The sequence below is a fragment of the Neltuma alba genome, unplaced genomic scaffold, assembly GCF_004799145.2.
Source record: "Neltuma alba isolate B1F8T4 unplaced genomic scaffold, ASM479914v2 tig00011642_pilon, whole genome shotgun sequence".
In the NCBI taxonomy this organism is placed as follows: Eukaryota; Viridiplantae; Streptophyta; class Magnoliopsida; order Fabales; family Fabaceae; genus Neltuma; species Neltuma alba.
Window position 1 is genome coordinate 123,950 of NW_021636290.1, and position 19,585 is coordinate 143,534.

A 19,585-nucleotide genomic window follows, 5' to 3' on the forward strand; every position below is an offset into this window, starting at 1 on the left:
TTAATTGATTATATATCAATTTATGAACATTATCGCATCATAAATAAGTAATAAATGGTTCGTGGCAGAATCTAGTTACGCAAACAGCAGAAGGAATTAGAAAAGCTCTCCTCACTCGGTAATTGGTATTCGCGAGGTTCCCACACACAATCTTGCGGTATTGCCCTGACTTAGCCACCCTCCATCGAAACGCGTCCTTTTGACCCACGAAACTTCTCCATCATCCTTGCTATTCTCCCTTTGCCCCTCCGATCTTTCTCAGCAATCTCAATAGAACCATTAATTTTTTCGTGTTTCGGAGATCGATCAGAGCTTCTCTTTATCTATTCTCTGAGATGATTTGATCGCCACCCTAGGGTTGTAGTTGGCCGGGTAATTTTTGATACTTTTGGTTTTAATTCGTCTATGCTTTTTGTCGCAAGCAGAAGATGTATAGCAACTTTAAGGAGCAAGCAATAGAGTACGTGAAACAAGCTGTGCAGGAAGATAACGCTGGTAATTATGCAAAAGCGTTTCCTTTGTATATGAATGCTTTGGAGTACTTCAAGACCCATTTGAAGTACGAGAAAAATCCCAAGATCAAAGAAGCGATTACGCAGAAATTCACCGAGTATCTTCGGCGGGCTGAGGAGATTCGAGCGGTTCTTGATGATGGAGGGACTGGCCAGGCCTCCAATGGGGATGCTGCAGTAGCTACGCGGCCTAAGACCAAACCGAAAGATGGGGAAGGGGATGGGGAGGATCCAGAGCAGTCAAAGCTCAGGGCTGGACTGAATTCAGCGATCATTCGAGAGAAACCCAATGTGAAGTGGAACGATGTTGCTGGACTGGAGAGCGCCAAGCAAGCTTTGCAGGAGGCGGTTATTTTACCTGTGAAGTTCCCGCAATTTTTCACCGGTTAGTTTTCGTGGTTGCTGATTGTATTCGATCATTGATGATGCCAGTTGCAATGAAATGCCAACCCCCTATGCCCACCTCCGTATTAGCTGCCCGTTAGAGAACCCATACTCTGCATTTGATAATCGTTTTTCTAATTGGTTAATGCGTTTAGGATTTAGGTTAATGAAGTCTATCCTCCGGTTCTGCTAGTAATGTTATTGATCAACCAAATGCGTTTAGTGTTCCTCACTGTTCATTATCCAACCAGTTTGCCGGGTGGTATTTAGACTCGCTAGTTACAATTTTTTTTAAGACGCCACTAACAATTTTAATCTGCGCTACATCTATGCAAGTAGGTCTTTCTATGGTCGACTAAACAAATCTGTTAATTAAAGACGTATTTTTGGCTGCCCCTACTCATGTGTGACCTCAAATTTAAAAACAAGGGACAAAACGTTATCTTATCGAAACTTTTTCCGCATCCCAGTCTAAGCCGGTGTTTGGTTTCATGCTGATTTTGGCGGTTTTCAATGTAAAACTAAACACCCACTAAGAGCATGGATGGCTGTTTTCAGAGTTCACATTATAGAAGCACGAAATGATTCATGCCTCCAAGTGTTTAATATTTTTTTTCCTGGTATTTTTTTTTCCCCAGGTAAAAGACGACCCTGGAGGGCATTCTTGTTGTATGGCCCGCCTGGAACTGGGAAATCATATTTGGCCAAGGCTGTTGCAACTGAAGCTGACTCCACATTTTTCAGGTAGTATTAATTTGATCTTGACTAATTTTTAAATTTGCGACAGTTCATTCGATGATCCTACAGCTTCTTGTACCATTGTAGAATCCTTACTATGCTTGCGTTCTAATGCTTCTGCCTTAAAGTTACTTTGATGATTTCAGTTAAATCTTGTAAAGTCGAATGTGAGAAGACTGCTAATTTCATAATGAATAATTTGATTATGTTGCTGCATATGGCATATATGCCTTGATGAATGATGCATATTAGGTACCTTCATCAGATCCATAAATGGGTGTATTCTTGTGAACATATTTTAACTCTTGATTTCTACCAGTGTTTCTTCATCAGACCTGGTTTCTAAGTGGATGGGTGAAAGTGAAAAGCTAGTTTCAAACCTTTTCCAAATGGCTCGAGAAAGTGCGCCTTCCATCATATTTGTTGATGAAATAGATTCTTTATGTGGTCAGCGTGGAGAAGGCAATGAGAGTGAAGCGTCAAGGAGAATCAAAACTGAACTTTTAGTGCAGATGCAGGTAATAGTTTTTGGCGGGAACTGTTGGTGCTCCATAAACATGATAACCTCCTTTGCAAATTGACCTCTAAATTGCATTATTGTGTATCAACTAGAAAATTCGATTCCAGTTTTGTTGTGTAATGGGTTGCGTGCAAAACTCAGTTGGAATGCTACAATAAAAATATAATTAATTCTCAAGGCCATGTCTGTCTATTGACCCAATTGAGCCCTAATGTCTTATCATCCATTTACAAAGGCAGGATTTCTTAGGGTTTCATCTGGTCATGTGAACATAAATTTTAACTTATATTGCAGGGTGTAGGGAACAATGATCAGAAAGTTCTTGTTCTTGCAGCAACAAATACACCGTATGCTCTTGATCAGGTTATAAGAACATAAATTGGCTAATGTGATTTTATCTTAGAAACAATATGGTTTTTTTTTTTGTTTTGGACTAATCAGTTTGTAACTTCAGGCCATAAGGCGGCGTTTTGACAAGCGAATATACATACCACTACCAGATTTGAAGGCTCGCCAACATATGTTTAAGGCAAGGGCAATATAAATATGATAGATATTATAGGATAGGATTTATTGGACTGTGTAAATCTAGATATTTATTTTACAATGTTTATGCCGGGGCTTGATAAATTGAACAGGTGCATTTGGGTGATACTCCTCATAATTTGAGTGAAAGTGATTTTGAGCATTTGGCTCGTAGGACAGAGGGTTTTTCAGGTTCAGACATATCTGTCTGTGTAAGTTTGATTTGTTGATGAAGTTCCTGATTTTATTTAATTTTTATTTGGATGAATTTCAATAAAGGGTTGCCCCCTCCTTGACAGGTTAAGGATGTTTTATTTGAGCCTGTTCGGAAAACCCAAGATGCCATGTTTTTCTTCAAGAATCCCGAGGGTATGTGGATACCTTGTGGACCAAAGCAACAGGGTGCTCTACAGATCACCATGCAGGATCTTGCTGCAAAAGGACTTGCGTCCAAGGTATGGATGATGCTACTAATTTTGACTGTGGTTGGAATTCTGCTGCCTTAATGGGAAATGATATCAGATAAGGCAGATTTGTGATGTCTTTGTGCTGGGTTAAGCTGTTCTGCTTCTATTTCATTCTGGTGAGAAGTGCTAAGTGTTTAAGTGTATGTTGGCAGATCCTTCCACCACCCATTACGAGAACAGATTTTGACAAGGTACTGGCGAGACAAAGGCCTACAGTGAGCAAAGCTGACCTTGAGGTTCATGAGAGATTTACTAAAGAGTTCGGAGAAGAAGGTTGATTCGATAGAATTTCACTCAAAGGATTTGTGTTTAGAAATATCATGACTTGTAATCTCTTGAGTGGATCAAATGAAATGCATCTTTCTTGAAGTTCATTTTCGGGATTTAAACTCCCCTTCACACGGAGATGAATCTTTGAAGGTGAAAATTATTTTACTCTCCAAGACTCTGTATGTGAACAATCTTCTGAAGTGATTCGAGGAACAGTTTCTAGTGTACCCGTCATTTGTGTGTCTGAGGCTCTTTTTTTTCCCCCCCTGGTTCTAAGAAAGTGTACACACAATTCTTGTGGTTTGAGTTTTTTTTTTTAAATAAAATTTTATGAAAAGTTTTTAGATGTTTTTGTAACCTAAGGAAAGGAAGGTCCTCCGATGATTACCTATCAAAGAAGCAGTCTAATGATATAATAGTTTTAAAAAAATTTCAAAAAAATGCATAACGAGACCATATTTTTTTTCTTATATCGACGACTAGTAGCGTCCTGTCATGTCCATACTATTTGAATTAGCCATAGGTAGTTACACGATAGTGCTATTCTTGATACATTTTTTTTATTTTTCCGTCATTTTATGTTCATAATTTGAACAAAAATCCAAATATATTCCCAAACAAAAGACACCCCCCAAAAAAGAAGCAACCCCCCCCCCCCCCAAAAAAAAGAAAAAGAAAAAAAGGATTGATTCGTTGGCCAAAAAAGGACTGCTTCTGAAGCTGGCTAGACTCGCAGCCATGTATCATGTATATCAACTTTCAAGGGCAAATGATACAATATTTGCCCCTGGAATTCTGGAAAAGTTAACTTTTTCCAAATAAAAAAATGATTTGGTGATCCTAAAACATTTACTGCATCTGGACACTGGTGCAATTACCAATGACTTACCATGGAGACCCATTTTGCCAACGCGAGAGTAGCAGGGTAGGAGAAAGCATAGATGGTGGGGGAGGCCGTGCATATACTTGGTAATCCTAAAGCATTTACTAATTCCTACATCTAAGTCTGTTTAAACCAGAATAGTAATTACTAAATATGAGCTACCAGCGCTGATATTATGCAGTACGAGGACACTGGCATAAACCATTATGAATCTCTAGAAAATTTCTCCTCATGATCTCAACCTTAATTCAAAATAACACGCAAAATTTAAGTTCAGGAGTGTAAACCTTGACTATCAGGTTCAGTCTCATCTCACAACTTCAATAGTTCTTTTAACCGATTCAACTTCACATGATAGAGTCTTTCAAAGAAGCAAAAGGTAAACCTGAAATGAAGCTACGCTACACCTACAATGTAGGCATTCCAGGCGTCTTGTTGTGGAAAACTTGTTGCCTCTTCATACCTAACGCCCCTCCCCATCCCAAATCCCTCGGTATTTGTAATCTCAGTGGTATCCGGCATTTGTCGAAGCCAAAAGTGAACAGACTGAAATCCAGTCTCTTCTAAGCAGTCCCTGATCTCAGCCAATGTCCACCTGGGAAGCACAACTCCCTCGATATCAGAAAACTACCAGAAATATGATATACCAACAGAAATACAAGTGAAGTTTTAGCTACTGAGCTGAATTTGATGTATGGATAGAAATAAAATCAAAGTCCTAGCTGTTAAACTGAGTTTGCACCTCAAAAGTGTTGGACAGTTTTTCTTTTTCATTTTCATTCTTTCATTTTCAAGTAAAGGAAATACAGGCATTCAATAAATATGAACTTACAGTCTCCAGTTGTAGGAAAATGCATGGCGAAGCTTTCTTTGTTGCTTCTTGAGATGAAAATGGAGGCTAACCCTTGTTTTCCTCTCAATAATATCAAAATCAGCTTGCTCCCATACATACTGCAGATTTTGATAACAAAGTTCACGTTGTAAAACAAGATGCTGGTGAGTATTACATATACAATCCCCTGTTACCTATTGACCCATTTGATAGCTAAACATGAGCAAATGCTAGCTCCAACTGCGTGTATGAGGCTGATCAACTGAAAAAGATAATATCCCTAACTAATGTTGAAATTTCCCTCCCAAATATGCTTAATCATATTTAGATATCACATACGATTATATATATCTATATATATATATATGAAAAAAAGGTTAGCAAGGAAACTAGTGAGCAGGAAGAACCAAATTTGAGAAATCAGAGTTAAGTGCTTCAGTTATGGTAGGAACTCAAGAGGGTTCGCCAGTTGATGTATAAAAAGTGCTGTTCCATTAATCAGCAAGGAGATATTTCTGTCTGGAGGATCCGAATTGGGTTCACTGTTTAAAAAGCATCCAGGCATTCATTCATACCTGATTATCCCCCAAAGCCAACTGTTCCATACACATTACGGCTAGCATATTCTATCTAATGCAGTTAATTGTTAACGTTACACATTTACAGCAAGACGAACAGTATACCGTAAAATTGGGAAATCGCCTCTGAAGCCTAAGCTTATTCTCTGAGGATGTACCCCCATATAAATCCATCACAAAGATTCCACCTTTATTTGACAAGACAGAGTGAGCCTGCCTAAAATACAAAACCAGGTCCGATCGTTTATGGAGGCAGCAGCAACTGTAGTTAAAAGCGCACACAATATCTCTTGCAGGCAGCGAAACATTTCTTTTAATACACTTATAATCTTGATCAGTAGAGCCTGCTTCACTTTTAGCTTCCAAAATACCAGTATCCAGAATCTTTCTATTGTCTGCTAGTGTTATGTTACGTATCAACTCCTGAGGACTGCTCACGACAAGTTTAGACTGAAGAGGTTGCAAGACATTCCCATGAAACAGGGATATTCTAGAAAATCCATCTGCTCCAACTTTTGGTATGTTGTTCTCAATGCACCATTGAAGTGCCTCAAGATCCAAATCCAATCCTACTGCAGTCCTTCTTGGATCACTACGGAGCCACTCTAGACTGTCAAAAGTCAGAAGATCAGGGTCAGGTAACCGGTTTGCATGAAATGTGAGAATATCACCAATAAAAGGGGGGAAAAAAGAGTAGGCCCTTAGAATCCAGTTTCCAACAGTTTACCTTTATTGTGTACTGAGCAATACAAAGCAATTAAAGAACTGAAAAGTCTAGAGAATGTCATGGAGGTTAAAAAACACTCCCATATCCTTGAATTAACCTGCACTTTTGCTCTCATAAATCATGAAATGGTAAGCCAGGTATTATATACAGCATGCAGAACGTATTAATAAATTATTTTTAAACAGCAAAAGATAGGCGCATCATAACGTATATGATTCCCACATGAAATTGATGAATAAGGCCTTTTTTCTTCAATTATGTACGTGTATGTGAAAACAACCTATCAAAACAACTTTTTCCAAAACAACCCCTGCCAATCAAAGGATATTTAACCTCAAGTTCCCAATAAAGAAGATGTTAAATGGGATAATCAATCAAAATAGGGGTCATACAAACCAATTGTAAGAGACTCAAAGACACAATGTACCTACCTAAGAAATGCGGTGCCACAGAAATCTTCCTGAAGATGGAGGGGCATCCTTCCACCAACGTACATGAGAAAGAACTTTTGCATATAACTTATGTCTCCTTTGGGAGACTGCATTAAAACATGATTCCATAAATGATAACATGAATCCTCTTTTAGAAACAAAGTAAAAACCACAAAATATATCTAACTGGTCATCAGGAAACTCGAGAACGACGCCAAACACGTAAATTCTATCTAGAATCTCAATAAATAACGCAACACATTGTTCCCATCAATGGACATGGAATTGCGATGCTAACTAAAAGGTATTTAGTCTTCTCCCCAAATTTTCTTAGCAACCTAATAGAGAAATGACAAAAAAAAAAAAAAAAAACTTTCGGCCAGATGGTAGCTCAAACCTGTACAGATTGCTGGTAAAGAAGAAACTTGGAAGGCATGTCATCTGATGAGGTTTCGTCCTTTACAGCTTCTTTTTCACCATTGTTGTCGTCATCATAATCTTCTTCTATCTCATGCTCCTTCTCTTCATCTGAGAGAGAAGCCCTGGGAGGCGAGGAAGAGGAAGAGTAGGGTTGGGTGAGCTGGTAGACAAAATTATCATCTTCTTCATCTTGGCAATAGCTGAAGACACCACGATGATGATTTCGTTGATGTTTCTGCTTCTTCTCCCTCTTTCCCATTCGTCGGTTCTGTTTGCACTTCCGCCGACACAGGAACAACCCGGGACACCAAACTTTTCCACGACTTGCGGCGAGCACCAGAAGAGGAATGGAGGGTCAACGTCGTATTTTGCACCTTTCCAGTTTTGTAATAATTCGCGTAAAATATCCAACGCGGGTCTGCTCTTTGCCTCTTTCACCCTCATTCATTCAAACGCATCCCCGTATTTCTAAACCTTATTGCTTCTAAATTACAAAACGGCTTTGGGGGAGAATTTTTGACAATTTTATATATTCACTGTACATAGTAAAGGTCATTGGATAATAAATTCTGCATGATAATAAAAAGAACTAAAAAAATACAGAAGTACAAATATTTTAGCCAAAAGAATCAATAGAAGATTATAAAAATTATACTACCTCCAAGTCTTTAATATAATATCTTATTTGACTTTCGTTTTAGTCTTAGATATAAGACTCTTATACACTTTGTCTCTTATATTTATATATTTTTTTCAAGATAGTTCTTCTATCAATAATAGTTTTAGTTAATACACTTGATTAGTAAATGATATTTTAGGAAAGACAACACATATTTATTACAAATAATTAACTTAACTTTTTTTTTAATCTCCTCAAATTAGTCAACTAACTTTTGTAAACAGAGGACCGGATGTAGTATTAAAATTCAAGTTTTTGGTAAGGATGTCCATTTTAAAAAAGTTTTTAATACTTTTTTGTGTGTTGCGTATTTGTGCAAAAAAATTGAGATAAATACGCAGAATCTTCAAACAGGAATAAACCAGTATATGTAGCACAAATTGGAGGTGATTAGTTGCGAAGACGACTGACTGGCTGCAAGATACCGGCGCGCGCTCCTGCACACATATGTAGAGCCATAACATATATGACAGCAAAAGGAAAAAGCATATGTACTATAAATAGTCAGAAAAACTATTTATGGAATGAGATGAGAAGATGAGATGTCCGCCTAACCTCTGGTAAACATAATATTTAAAAAACAGAAATGCATTTTATTTTATTTTTTTATTTTTAATATAAGAGTTGATTCAACATTTACTTTATTTTTCTATTTAAAATTCTAATTTATTTTATTTCTTAAATTTATAAAAGACTAATATTAAAAATTTTATTGAGTAATACTTCTAATTATTAGTAAATTTGTCAAGTACTGAAGTACTCTATTTTAATCTAAACGCCCCGCATCAACCATCCATGAAGGAAATTCACGTTCTGTCAAATTTCAATAGAATCTTCTGTGAGTCGGCCCCCGGGCAACTTCATCGAAGCGCGTCCATTAGGCACAATCTTCTCAGATTGTTTGATTATATTCTTCTGATTAATCGGAAGATTCCACAGGGTTTTCAGCTTCGGATCGGGATTTCTCTTGATTACTTTTTTGAAACGAGTTTATTGCAGCTCTAGGGTTTTCGTCAATCTTGTAATTTTCTTCTAGTTCTGATTTTGATTCGTCTATGCCCTTGCTCAGAGGCAGAAGATGTATAGCAACTTTAAGGAGCAAGCGATAGAATACGTTAAACAAGCTGTGCAGGAAGACAATGCTGGGAATTATGCAAAAGCGTTTCCTTTGTATATGAATGCTTTAGAGTACTTCAAGACCCATTTGAAGTATGAGAAAAACCCTAAAATTAAAGAAGCGATTACCCAGAAATTCACCGAGTATCTGCGGCGGGCCGAGGAGATCCGTGCTGTTCTTGATGACGGCGGGCCTGGCCAGGCATCCAATGGGGATGCTGCAGTAGCTACGCGACCTAAGACAAAGCCGAAGGACGGGGAAGGTGATGGAGAAGATCCAGAGCAGTCCAAGCTCAGGGCTGGGCTAAATTCAGCGATTATTCGGGAGAAACCTAATGTGAAGTGGAATGACGTTGCTGGGTTGGAGAGCGCGAAGCAATCATTGCAGGAGGCGGTTATCCTGCCCGTCAAGTTCCCGCAATTCTTTACAGGTTGGTTTGCGTGGTAGCTGAATATATTGGATTGTTGCTAATGCCATTTGCAAGGAAATATTAGCTTATGTCAATATTAATTACGAGTTTGTGAACAAAATTATTAGCTGCTATCACCCGAACACTGCATCTGATCAGTATTCTTCCTTAATCAGGCAGTTAGTTGATAGTTTATAAGTTCCTTCATGCTAGTAAGGCTATCGCAGAACATGACAAATTGTATTCTTTTTAATTAATCACTATCCTCGCTTTTCATCCATGAATGTCAATGCTTGTTTATCGCAATTTTAATCTGCTCTAGATGTGTATGAGTAGGTCTTTCTATGGTAAGCAATCTACTTTGCTGCTTTTCTCTGATGCGTAAATCCAATAAAACAACGGAAAATTCTTGTTTCACATTATGGGACCGGGTTATGTTGTGCGCTTATTGTCTGCTTTATTGTTGTTGTTGTTGCTCGTTTCTTAATGATGGTCTCTTTTAGGTAAAAGACGGCCTTGGAGAGCATTTCTGTTGTATGGCCCACCTGGTACAGGGAAATCATATTTGGCCAAGGCTGTTGCAACTGAAGCTGACTCCACATTTTTCAGGTAATATTTATCTGATAAATTGTATTCTACTATTCACTTATGTACTCAGCTTCTGATGTTTAGCTGGATAGCCCTTTCTTGGTTCTATCTCATGGGCTGCACTGCTTGATTGTTTCTGAAATGGAATCCTTCAGTTAATCCACACCAAAAAAAAAGGAGGAGAAATCACAAATGTTTATAAATGATGCATGTCAGGTTTCTATCTTGTCGTTTTGTCTTGTATTTGTGGTTTTTCCTGTTACCTCTTTGTTTTTCCATATTGGTCCAATGGTTAACAGCACTGCTTATTATACTTAATATTTAAACCACGAGTCTGTTTCGCACATTTAGTTTATTGTCTGTCTATCTGCCCCGTTTCTTGTAATGAAATTTTCTTGTTACAAATGTAGGTCAGTAAGTGGATTTGTTCTTGTCAGAGTTGTTAACATTTGATTTGTGACCAGTATTTCTTCATCAGACCTCGTTTCAAAGTGGATGGGTGAAAGTGAAAAGCTGGTATCAAACCTTTTCCAAATGGCCCGTGAAGGTGCCCCTTCCATCATATTTATTGATGAAATAGACTCTCTATGTGGTCAGCGTGGTGAAGGCAACGAGAGTGAAGCTTCTAGACGAATCAAAACTGAACTTCTAGTGCAGATGCAGGTAATCGGTTGATTATTTTGAACTGTTGATAATCACAATATTTCGTGATATCTTGTGCAATTTTCTTTCCTGAATATAAATTTTTGTCACATAATTATTGTCTCTAAATCGAACTCACGTAGGCTTTCAATGTTCAAGGCTACTGTTCTCTTTCTTTTCCCTTTTTCTTGTAATTTCAAACCTATAGTGGAATGGGTTTTTATCCACCTCAAGTTGTAGGGTGTAGGAAACAATGATCAGAAAGTTCTTGTACTTGCAGCAACAAACACACCCTATGCTTTAGATCAGGTAAGATGATAATAGATCTCTTGACATGATCTTATATTAGGTCGATGAGACATTTTGACTGATCAAATTATATTCTCAGGCAATAAGGCGGCGTTTTGATAAGCGTATATACATTCCACTACCAGATCTAAAGGCTCGTCAACACATGTTCAAGGCAAGAGCATTATACATGATTGTATTTGTTGGGAGTTGAATTATTGGACGGGAGCTGTCAAATTGGTTTAGTATTTTTTTTTCCCATTGTGGTATGATATGTATATCATATATGGAACAGGTGCATTTAGGAGATACTCCTCATAACTTGAGTGAAAGTGATTTTGAGCTCTTGGCTCGCAGGACAGAGGGGTTTTCTGGTTCAGATGTTTCTGTCTGTGTAAGTGTATCTTGTATGTAAAACATTTTATTTATATTATCATTTTTATTAGATGAATTTCAAGTTATAGTTTCCAATTGTCAGGTCAAGGATGTTCTGTTTGAGCCTGTTCGTAAAACCCAAGATGCCATGTTTTTCTTTAAGAATCCCGAGGGTATGTTGATCCCGTGTGGACCAAAGCAAGAGGGTGCAGTTCAAGTCACAATGCAGGATCTTGCCGCAAAAGGACTTGCTTCCAAGGTATGCAAGGGATTATTGATTATGAAAGAATAGGGATTCTTTTACCTTTTTAGGAAATGATGATTAAAGATGCACTATAGTTATATTTTGTATGTGTTATATCTATCTAATTGGAGATAGAAAGTCCTTACTGCTGGAAAAAATGTTGGCAGATCCTCCCACCACCTATTACGAGAACAGATTTTGACAAGGTGCTTGCTAGACAAAGGCCTACAGTAAGCAAATCTGACCTTGAAGTTCATGAGAGATTCACGAAAGAGTTTGGAGAGGAGGGTTGATTCAGGTGGAATTAAATCCAAATACCCACTCTGGTTGTTATTATTGTGATTTATAATTTCTTTAGCACTTTGGTTAAGTGAATTGCATGTTTGATATTTAGGTTTGGGAAATTTGAAATTTGCTTTTGTACGGAGATTAATCTAATGCGGGTGCTCTATATTGTTTCTTGGAAACTGTGTATAAGAACGGGATTTGAGATTTTTCAAAATTATTTGTAAGTGATACAAATTGCTTTTGCTGGGTGAGAGCTAATATGTCGACAGATTGCAACATTCTGTATGGGCGAAAATTTCAAGAACTAATTCAACCCAAAAATGATGCAATTAACCGTGAATATTTAGTTTTGTGCCCGAAATTTAGAGTTTGGATTTAATTTATCAACTCTAATATTTAAGGAGGTAAATTTTATCACTTCAAAACATAGGGGGATCATATAAGGTTCCCAAAAACAGAATAATTTTGTGCTTGTATCATCTATGCCGGGTGAAATGTGTTTTCTTGTACAAGGGCTGAGGTTCCCAACCCCCGCCCCCGGGGCCGTGGTGGTTTTGTTCTAGGTAGGGAGGGAGGGACGGAGGGAGCCGTGTGTCAGATGAAGAAATTTTTTTTGGGTGACTTGGTAGTATCAGTTTGTGGTTGTAGCTGGGCCTAGTTGCCCAGTAAGGGCGGAGGGGAAGGGAGAAGAGAAGAAGGATCCGTCCGGTGCTAAATCAGAGCTCTAGTGAAAAGATTTGTTTGTCTTTTAAATATAAGATTTTAATTTTTTTTTCTCATTTAATGTTTTAAAAAATTATCCTTATTAATTTTACAGTTTTCTCGTTTTCTGTCTTTCACGTTCAATATGATTATTACAAGTGAATTGTGAGAAAAGTGACACATTTTTACACGGTAATAATATATAACTAATTTAATTTTATTAATATCTATAAATTAGTTGATTAGATTTTATGTTTATGAAAATAAGGACTAAGATGAAGTGAAATTAAAAAGCGGACATGAAATAATAATTCAATTATACAAGTGCTCTAACGACGAACAGCAACAAACAAGGAGGCCGAAGCTACGCCGCCTTTTCAATACCCATTGAACCAAAGTACGGACACATTTCCACTTCATGCATCCATCCATCCATCTCATATTATTGCCAAATACACGCCTCCCTTGTTCATTTAACAGCTGAGTTGGGACCTTATTTTATTAGCTGATGAGTTAATAATTATGTGGGTTAAAGCAAATTGTATAGCTCAAAACGCATTGTAAAATAACCATAATTAAGCTTACTATTATAAAAATAAACATAATTAAACTTACTAAAGATACATTATTACAAATCATGTAGGCATATCAACTTGTGTGTGTGTGGAGAGAGTGAGAATACCAAAAAGTAATTACCAATTTTGGATGTTTCCCATTATAATTTTGTACAGCTGATCTACAAGGCGTGATGAGCAGATAACATGGAATATGTTCAAACTCTTATCAACTAATGAAACCCAACTTTGATTTGTCTCTATCATTTCGCTCACACATATAGTGGCCCTTTGCATTCATCCATCTCCTTGCAGATTTTTCCCATGAGCAAGTTGGGAAGCCTTCTCCACTACCTTGAGCATAAGACCATTCTAGTCACTGGTTCCACTGGCTTTCTCGCCAAAATTACCTTATATATATACTCACTCCCTCCCTCTCTCTCTCTCTCTCTCTCTCTCTATATATATATATATATGCATGTATGTAGCATAATATTCATTATCCTTGCCTTTCTTTGGTTTTGACAGTATTTGTGGAGAAGGTACTGAGGTTTCAACCAAATGTAACGCAACTTTTTCTTCTTTTGAGAGCCCCAGATGCCAAATGTGCTACGTTTATATTTCGGAAAACCTTTGACGTATCATTTTGAAGATTCTCTTCACCGCTTATTATTAATAAAGTGGTAGTTATATCTGAGTACTGTCTAAATAAATTACACGTTTATCTGATGCAGATCATAGGAAAGGACTTGTTTAGGTTGCTGAAGGAAACATATGGATGCAAATTTTGATTCATTTGTCTGGGAAAAGTTGACTTTGGTGCCTGGGGATATTAGTGGCGAGGACTTGGGTTGAAGGACCCCATTCTCAGGGAAGAATTTCGCAGTCAAACACGTTATTGTTAACTTTGCTGCAACTACCAACTTTGATGAAAGGTATGCGTGCATCGATCACTGCTTAATGAATATTCCTATCAAATTGTTCGATCGATCTTCACATATTTTTCTTGTCTAATTCTATACTTGTTTTCTTCTTTTAAATGCAGTGACGATGTTGCATTGGATCTAAATACGGTGGGGGTTAAGCATGTCATGAACTTTGCCAAACAGTGTATTAAGCTCACCTTGCTTGTCCACATACCAACAGGTTATGATCCCAGCTCAAATACAAACATAAACTAACTTGTCGCCTTAACATGTTTAATGCGTATCTATGCTTTTAAAACATTAGAGTTCGCACATTAATTAAACAATGCTAAGGGGTTTCAGCATATGTGTGTGGGGAGAGAACAGGGATGATATTAGAGGAGCCATATAAGTTGGGGGATTCATTAAGTGGGGTGAAAGGATTAGACATTGATACAGAACAACAAGTGGTGTCCCATACGTTGAGGAAGCTACAACTCTGAGGATGGAATTAAAGCGGCCATGAAGGAGTTGGGCATTAGCAGGTTTGTATCAATCATTAAATATACTACAAATTTCACTTTTCTTGGGTTCAAGTCCTCTGTTGCTTTTAGACCATGTTAGGGCGGAAAGAAGAGAACACAAAAGTAAAACTGAAAAGGTTCTTCTAATCTTTTTTTTCACTGGCTGTGTATGAAATGAACAATCAGGGCGAAGATGTATGGATGGCCCAACACATGACGGTTGTTACCATTCGTCCTGCTATCATTACCAGCACCTGGAAGGGAACCTTTCCCTGGTTGGGTCGAGGGCGTGCGGGAGTCCATATATATGGAATATGCATACGAGAATTGATAAGAGATTTTATAAACTGTTGTGATGTTATGTTACAGAACTATTCACGGTCTAGGTGTTGCATATGGGAAAGGAAAACTAACATGCTTTGTGGGAGATCTCATGTCAGTTGTTGATGTGGTGAGTTTCTGTATGAATTGGAATTGGGAGCCTATAATTATATATTAATTAATCTCTTTAATTTCTTGTTTATATTACCTAATTGGCAGAGTTACTGTTTTGAACTCCATGGCCAACTTCCGCAGATATTTCTTCATCCGCCACCTCCTCTTCTTAAAGGTTCCTCTTTTATTTTGATTTAGCTAATCCTAAATAATCAAAACCAAGCGTAAATCACTCCTTAATCCATGTGCATTGAATGAATAGGGACAAGAGCTGGCGAATGCAGCATTGTGCCAGAGTTTCCAGGGAACTTATCTGGAGCTGAACAGGAAGATCCAGATAGTGATGCGAATGGTGGGGAGACTTACAAGCCTTAACTAGTTCTTCAATGGCCTGTAAGTCCTAAGTGTGAGGGTTAAATTAAAGTTGAGTATTGATTCTTAAAGCAAGAAAAGAATAAGAGAGGATGTTGCCTTGTGGGGCACAAATGCAGATTTGATGACATAAAAAAACAGAGGCTGAGGATGGCCGCGAGAGAAGGAGGGGTAGAGACAGATTTGTTCTACTTCGAGCCCAAGATGATCAACTGGGACGATTATTTCTTCAACACTCATCTTCCTGCCATTGTCAAGTACATCTTCAAACGACCATATCATAAGCATTAATTGAAGACAGCGATATTATGTGGGTGTATGCGAAATTAATGAATGGTTCAAATCAAATGTAGAACAATGGTGTGTTGCTGCTAAATGTTGACTCTGCTTCAATAAATGCAAGGACCATGCCTTGTGGATTCTCTCTGTCCGCAAAACCAGGGTTCAATAAATGCAAGAAGTAAATGACTCTCAAGTTTTAAATTGACGAATTAAGCAGATGGAGATGGAGAGTGAAACAGACTAATTCACTCGTCTATTCCAATTTTCCTTCTTTTTCTTTTTTTTTTTTCCTTTGGGTGAAGAAAAAATTTAAATGAGTTGGGTCCTAAAGACTCACTAAAGTCAAAGTATACTTTTAGGCTCAGAATGTTTACTGAAATATTTATAGATGGCCCACCAACAAAATTTTAACATAAGCAGTGGGATTTGAACTCATAATCTTATGGGTTATAAGTCGACTTTTTACTAATAGAATCAACTCTTGTTACTTAGTTTGTTTCAATTTTCAACCTGTCCCTAAAGCACAAGTCTAATTACTGTTTAGAAAAGTCCAAGCCCATCTTAGTTAAAGCCCATTATTGTTTAGGTTGTGAGCACGTGTATATGTACAGCTATACACCTATTGTGCTATTATACCGGGTGTGGGTAATTCCACTTCACCCTTCTTTGTTTTTCTGACTTGTTATGCATCCCAATATTGAGGCTTTCTTTTCTCGATAAATGAAAGTAAATAAAATAAAAACAATTTTTAAAGGGGAGAGAGCAGAATCATATTTCAAGGAAGGAAGTAAATGAAAGGAACTTGCTAGGGTTACATACATATATAATCATTATTTTTCCCTTTTAAGGTAATTGTAGTGTCAAATAAACTTTTTAGTGTCAGATATAGCAGGAAGTAAATGAACTTCTTTTTTTTTTGGGAAAAAATTGTAAAAAAGGACCTTAAAAATAAAAAAAATTGTAAATAAAAACCCATTACAAGCATAGGTTTTGACAACAATTAATAAGTAACTGAACAATTTTATGAACGGGTTCCTGTATGTAATTTTTCAATTTCTAAATTTTTTTAACAATTTTTCCTTTTTTGTCCGGCGGGGAAAGAAAATGAACTTAATTTATCTCTACAAACACCATTCCTATGAACATGGGTCTAGGAGTTATGTGCTCCTTCCGGTCCTTACAAGCGCCTCCCTCATAGTCCCTACTCCCTAATATTCATGTCAAAAACTTAAAATAAATATTTATATTAAGTTTTGAAAAAGAAAGACCTGGTCAGCCTAAAAAATTTGACCTGACCTCTTCATCTCCGTTGGGGCTGCGTTTTTCTTGTCCAAATCAATTGATTTTCTGTGACAAATTAATCTCAAATTGTCTTAATTAAGTGCGGTTTTCCTTAATATTATTTGATGTCCCCTGGAGAACGCCTGACGATTAATTAATATATATATATATATATATATATCGGCACATATATAGGTTAGGTATAACCACAAAAGTAGACAAGTCTAGTTTGCCAGAAGCCAACTGCAATAAGCAATAGATTTCCGTCAGGACAGGGTATACACATGCCTTCAAGTTAATGAAAACTTATTTAAAAATTAAAAAAAGAGGCCTTTGATTTCGGAGCAAATGCTTTTCTCTTCTCAAGTAATGGACTATTGGAGACTTTGCCAGAAACAAAAAGCGACAAACGCCAGATGGCGTGTTGGATGATTTTCTTCAATAGACCACGAAATTGACTTGAGCCAAACTCTGATTATTTAATTATCACCGTAACATCATCCTAATTCCTAATATCACCCTCCTACAAAATTTTAATCGTTGGATGTTATTAATTAGCGGAGACGATTAATGAGGCAGGTGAAATGCTAAGATTTATTACTATGTTTACACCTTTACACTTCTATTTATTGCATTATTAAGATATTGAAAAGCCAAAGCAACTGGGAATGTTCGTACGTAGCTCAAGTGGTTGGTTAAATATTACGCGCACATTTGAATGAAGATTCTATAGGTTTGGTAAGCCTGCGAAAATGACTGCCATATACTCCTCAGATCCTATTTATAAGTCACTTCTTATATGTTTTGTACAAATCAAAGAAAACCTTAAACTTCATCAACTCTCATTTAAAATTCAACAACTTTTCAACTTTATCCCTATTTAATATACACTATATCACATGTAAACAAAATCAACATAATAATAAATGAAGGGTAAAATTATACATCTATACAAAAAATTTCTCTCAATGTCCTGTAAATGTGACTAAAAAATATCTTCTCTTTCTATCCTATAAATAGGACAAGAGGAGTATATATCTAGACAAACCAGATTCATGCATTGCAACGAGAGAGAATATAATTTACCCTCGCTTTCTGGCTACAGCCTTGTTTTCCGCAGCTTATCCATGAAGCTTCAACTTTCATGCTTGCCCAAAAGTTGGGACAAAATCTTTATAAATTCCCATCTCAATTAGGCATCGATCCTAAGCATGTGTCTTATTAATCTTGAACATAATCAAGTATTGCAATTAATCAAGATCTTTCGTTTCATTTGACAAACAATAATACTGGATGCATAATGAGCGCTTTTAGATTGATAAAGGTGAAATGATCAGTATCAGAGTACGTCCATGCATGCATGATTAATATAAAACACTGAAGCAATTATAATTAAATACATCAATCAATTAATTGCATCGCGTTTTGTAAAGAAGGATTCACTGTTGCCTCATGTAAATCAAAACTAACAAGTTTTTCTACGCATTAAATAGAGTATGCCTTTAAGAGTGATAGTAATATGATTCAGGAAGTGCTCATAAACGTAGGGTTTTCAAGTATAGAAGCAGTGAAGGGGCGCACAATTCAAAGCTTTGAGAAGGACCACTTCAGCTGGATTCCCGACCCCATTAAAAGATATTCGAAATTAGGGGCTAAGGTAGGTGAACCCTCGACCAATGAAGAAAAAGCTAACTGCTTCCTGCCCTCAGCCTGTTTTAATTCAACAGTACGCGCATTGCATTATTATTGGACTGTACAGGTTTCCCCTCCCTCTTGCAGCAACCAAAATCTCTGATCATGCATGTGCACGCGGAAACATTACATGCCACGTCCATTATTTTTACATTAAACTTCCAATTTAATGGTTGAATTTTAATAAACACGTTTTTATATGTATATATTCTTTCTACATATATGTATGTATGTATGTGTGCCACCGCTAGAGAGAGAAACCGGCTTTAAAGGAGTCAAACAACATGAGAGGCATAAGTCGGCAATACTCAATAAAGGCAAGGCCGTAAGGGTTACCTCGAAAGTGTACGATATTTGGAGATATATGGTATGGCCGTTTGAGTAGCTAGATTTAGGCTCATCAGCCAACCACATGTTCAGAGACCCAAAAGATGTTGATGGGTAGGAACTCTTCGGTATATCTCCGTTACGTAGCATCCCATGCGGGCCAACTTACACAAATAATATATTTATTTAAGTAATATTATATCACTAAAATCATACAACCACAACTAGTAATAATATCTTGAGATGAGTGATTTAGAATGTATGAGTAATATGGTTACATGATATTTTTTTATTACTAATTATTACGAAAGCACCGAAACTGCATTTATTGGTATTTGCCTATTTGGTGAGCGAGATTGGCACGGAAGGGTTATCTTGCATTCCCACCTCCTACTATTACGAGAGCGGGGACCGAAATGGTTCCTTTTTGACGTGTTGCGTGCACTGAATATTATGCATATTTAATACTCGTGCCTTGTTGGTTGACCTCTGCTCTGTGGCAATCACGTAGTATAAATATGGCATATGGGCATTCCGTTTCCTTCACACCACCCTCGAGACAAGCTAGCTAGCCCTCTTTTGAATTCATATAGA

The 19,585-nt window shown here is 37.2% G+C and overlaps 3 protein-coding genes and 1 pseudogene across 3 annotated transcripts; 3 read left to right on the top strand and 1 right to left on the bottom strand.

The window, feature by feature from the left end:
• Positions 1-134: 134 nt before the first annotated feature.
• On the top strand, positions 135-3,650 carry LOC114716045 (protein SUPPRESSOR OF K(+) TRANSPORT GROWTH DEFECT 1). Its single transcript, XM_028900980.1, has 8 exons — positions 135-897; positions 1,535-1,640; positions 1,954-2,152; positions 2,449-2,517; positions 2,609-2,683; positions 2,793-2,891; positions 2,979-3,134; positions 3,299-3,650. The coding sequence occupies exons 1-8, from the start codon at positions 429-431 to the stop codon at positions 3,422-3,424; spliced, it is 1,299 nt and encodes a 432-aa protein (XP_028756813.1). The 5' UTR covers positions 135-428; the 3' UTR covers positions 3,425-3,650.
• Positions 3,651-4,440: 790 nt separating this feature from the next.
• On the bottom strand, positions 4,441-7,638 carry LOC114716048 (uncharacterized). The gene is made up of 5 exons (XM_028900983.1): positions 7,265-7,638; positions 6,868-6,974; positions 5,815-6,319; positions 5,132-5,250; positions 4,441-4,894 (listed from the first exon to the last, which is right to left on the bottom strand). Exons 1-5 carry the CDS (start codon positions 7,544-7,546, stop codon positions 4,696-4,698), a joined length of 1,212 nt encoding a protein of 403 aa, XP_028756816.1. The 5' UTR covers positions 7,547-7,638; the 3' UTR covers positions 4,441-4,695.
• A 1,144-nt stretch (positions 7,639-8,782) lies between these two features.
• On the top strand, positions 8,783-12,177 carry LOC114716046 (protein SUPPRESSOR OF K(+) TRANSPORT GROWTH DEFECT 1). The gene is made up of 8 exons (XM_028900981.1): positions 8,783-9,513; positions 9,996-10,101; positions 10,545-10,743; positions 10,963-11,031; positions 11,111-11,185; positions 11,306-11,404; positions 11,489-11,644; positions 11,797-12,177. Exons 1-8 carry the CDS (start codon positions 9,045-9,047, stop codon positions 11,920-11,922), a joined length of 1,299 nt encoding a protein of 432 aa, XP_028756814.1. The 5' UTR covers positions 8,783-9,044; the 3' UTR covers positions 11,923-12,177.
• A 1,320-nt stretch (positions 12,178-13,497) lies between these two features.
• LOC114716047 (fatty acyl-CoA reductase 3-like) lies at positions 13,498-15,878 on the top strand (annotated as a pseudogene).
• Positions 15,879-19,585: the final 3,707 nt, after the last annotated feature.